General features: G+C 54.0%; 1 protein-coding gene across 1 annotated transcript; it reads left to right on the top strand.

Annotated features, from left to right (window-relative positions):
• Positions 1-1864: 1864 nt before the first annotated feature.
• On the top strand, positions 1865-2413 carry LOC119294406 (zinc finger protein 6-like). Its single transcript, XM_037572583.1, has one exon. It carries the CDS (start codon positions 1865-1867, stop codon positions 2411-2413), a length of 549 nt encoding a protein of 182 aa, XP_037428480.1.

Below are 2413 nucleotides of genomic sequence, written 5' to 3'. Positions count from 1 at the left end.
TCTAGATTTGGCACTGTGCGACCGCACCCGGTCTCCATCTTCCGCCACCCCCTTGTTCTCGGGTTGCTCCCCTGCGTGCAAGCTTGCGCCGCACTGAGCCTGGCTCGCTAGAAACTGCCGATTCGAGGATTTCCAGCGAGCCAGGCACTGGACTGCTTTAAGCTTCGTGCCCATGCGAGCCAGCCCATCCCGTATGCAACCAAACAGACATTTCATGGCCCAACTCGGCCTGGTTGGCCCTAATGCAGGCAATCAAACACTTCCAAAATACATAGATTTTTTTTTTCAGGCTCCACCCAGGGCGGCCGGCCACCGGCCTTAGGCGACGCGCTGGCCTGCACGCCGGCTGGCTTCATCTCTGTGGCTGGCGCCACCGGGTCATGGTCGGCAACATATTTGAAATGGTCTTGAGGTGGTTACAATGAACTGTGGCTCGTCTGTGGGTATGTTACGTAGCTAGCGCCAGGCATGGGCGGATGGGCCGCACCGCCGGACACATTATGTTGGCATGGGCATGGGACGAGCATGCGGTTGACATTTGGTAAGTTCCCGGCCGGAATGTGGATGCTACTAATGCACTGAGCTGTGAGCAGCTACGTCCCTTTTCGGCTCATCTGAACTGCTGATAATTGGGCATAGAATGTGCTGACAGTGACAGAGTATATTCTTGTCCACAGCTGTATTGTCATCTTGATTCACGAGTTAAGGAGTGAGTGAGTGAGTGGCTAGTTGATTTAATTTTTCTTTTTGGCGTCATGCATATCGTAAGATTTCAGTCATGCATGACATTTTAGCACACTGCATCGTGCAAATTACCGATGTAAGTAAAAAAGTAGAGAAGAGCTCAATCTACAAGGACAGGGACAAGGACGTTCCTGGTTCACAGGTGCATGCATCGCGATCGAAAAACCCTGAGGTCGACTCGACTTTCCAGTCACCTGTTTATAAAATATTTACCACTTGCAGGCGATTAACCCAGGGTCCAAACGCAGGGAGACAAAATAAGACCGAAAAATATCAATCAAATAAGAAACGTCGCAGGTAAATTTATTGGCACGCTGGACTTGAGACGCGACCTGTCTCAGCCCTGTGCCCATCCTCCCATACACGCTTAACAAGGAATGGTTATTTTACTTTGGAAATTAAGCAAGGGTTTGTGTGTGATAGTGCAATTAATTTCATCGATTCTACGCATGCAGGGCCAGCTCAATGGTAGTGCTATGACAGCAACACCAGAAGCGCTAAGCATAACCGGAGCAAGGATGATAGTGTAAACAGAGCAAGCAACATAACTGGAGTAAGAATCGATCAGTGTGGTGATGATGCCGGTATAGTATTATATTTTGCACAAGAGGATACTTCAGACTTCAGAGCGAAGCAGCTCTGTATCCATGTACTCCCTCCGTCACAAATAAGTTACTCCCTCTGTCCCTAATATAAAAACGTTTTTGACACTATACTAGAGGGAGCAGTATAAAATTGTAGTACTAAGTTGACACATTTATTTTGGGACGGAGTAAGTATATTTTTTTTCCGAGAAAAGGCCGAAGGCCAGCTTTTCTACATACCCATCCGTATTGCACACCATATCTACACAGCTAGGGCAGAGTCATGACGGATAGCGAGGGCAGCTGCTAGGCACCAGTGCCGGCCGGCCGTCCACAATCTTTTATTCACACAGCTGCTGGCGATGACAACAGCAATTCTGCCTGCCAATCTCAGTCCCTGTCCCTGTCCCCCGGGTTCTGCAAATATATTAGCCCCCGGCCTCCCCTCACACACGCACTTCGTCAAACCTTCGCTTAATCCCCACAGATCCTCATTCATATCGATTGATCATCGCAGCTAGCTAGGTTGCGGCAACATGGAGAGCGGCAGCACGGCGGCGTCCAGCGACGAGGCCGTGAGATCGCCCAGCGGGACGACGGCGGTGGCGGCCGCGGCGCCTAGCGCTCGGCCCTACTACGAGTGCGTGTTCTGCAAGCGCGGGTTCACCACGGCGCAGGCGCTGGGCGGGCACATGAACATCCACCGCCGGGACCGCGCCAAGCCCGCCCGCCTCACGACGTCAGCTTCCCGCAACACAGAGTGCAACTTGGCGTACCCCCCACCGCCGCCGGCCACGTCCCTGATGAGCAGTGGCGACTTCGCCATGTTGTACTACGGCCGACACACCGGAGCCGGAGTGGACGCGGAGGTCGTGAGCCCTGGTAGCCCGATCCCGAGGGAGCTGAGCCTGTTCGGTGCGGACGACGACAGTCACGACGATCGTGACGACTGCTTGGAACTGGGCCTTCGGTGCCATGGAAGCAGCGGCGGCGACGGGTCGGAGCGGCGGCAGGACGGCGAGCTGCCGGAGAGGAAGCTGGACCTGGAGCTCAGGCTCGGGCCCGGGCCTCGTCCGAGGCACTGA

Source organism: Triticum dicoccoides, chromosome 4B, assembly GCF_002162155.2.
Source record: "Triticum dicoccoides isolate Atlit2015 ecotype Zavitan chromosome 4B, WEW_v2.0, whole genome shotgun sequence".
Classification (NCBI taxonomy): Eukaryota; Viridiplantae; Streptophyta; class Magnoliopsida; order Poales; family Poaceae; genus Triticum; species Triticum dicoccoides.
The sequence above is the reverse complement of the archived record's forward strand: the minus strand, read 5'-3'. Positions and strand labels throughout refer to the sequence as shown.

Coding starts and splice junctions, on each gene's coding strand:
- LOC119294406 (XM_037572583.1), top strand. CDS start 1,865: ATGGAGAGCGGCAGCACGGCGGCGTCCAGCGACGAGGCCGTGAGATCG.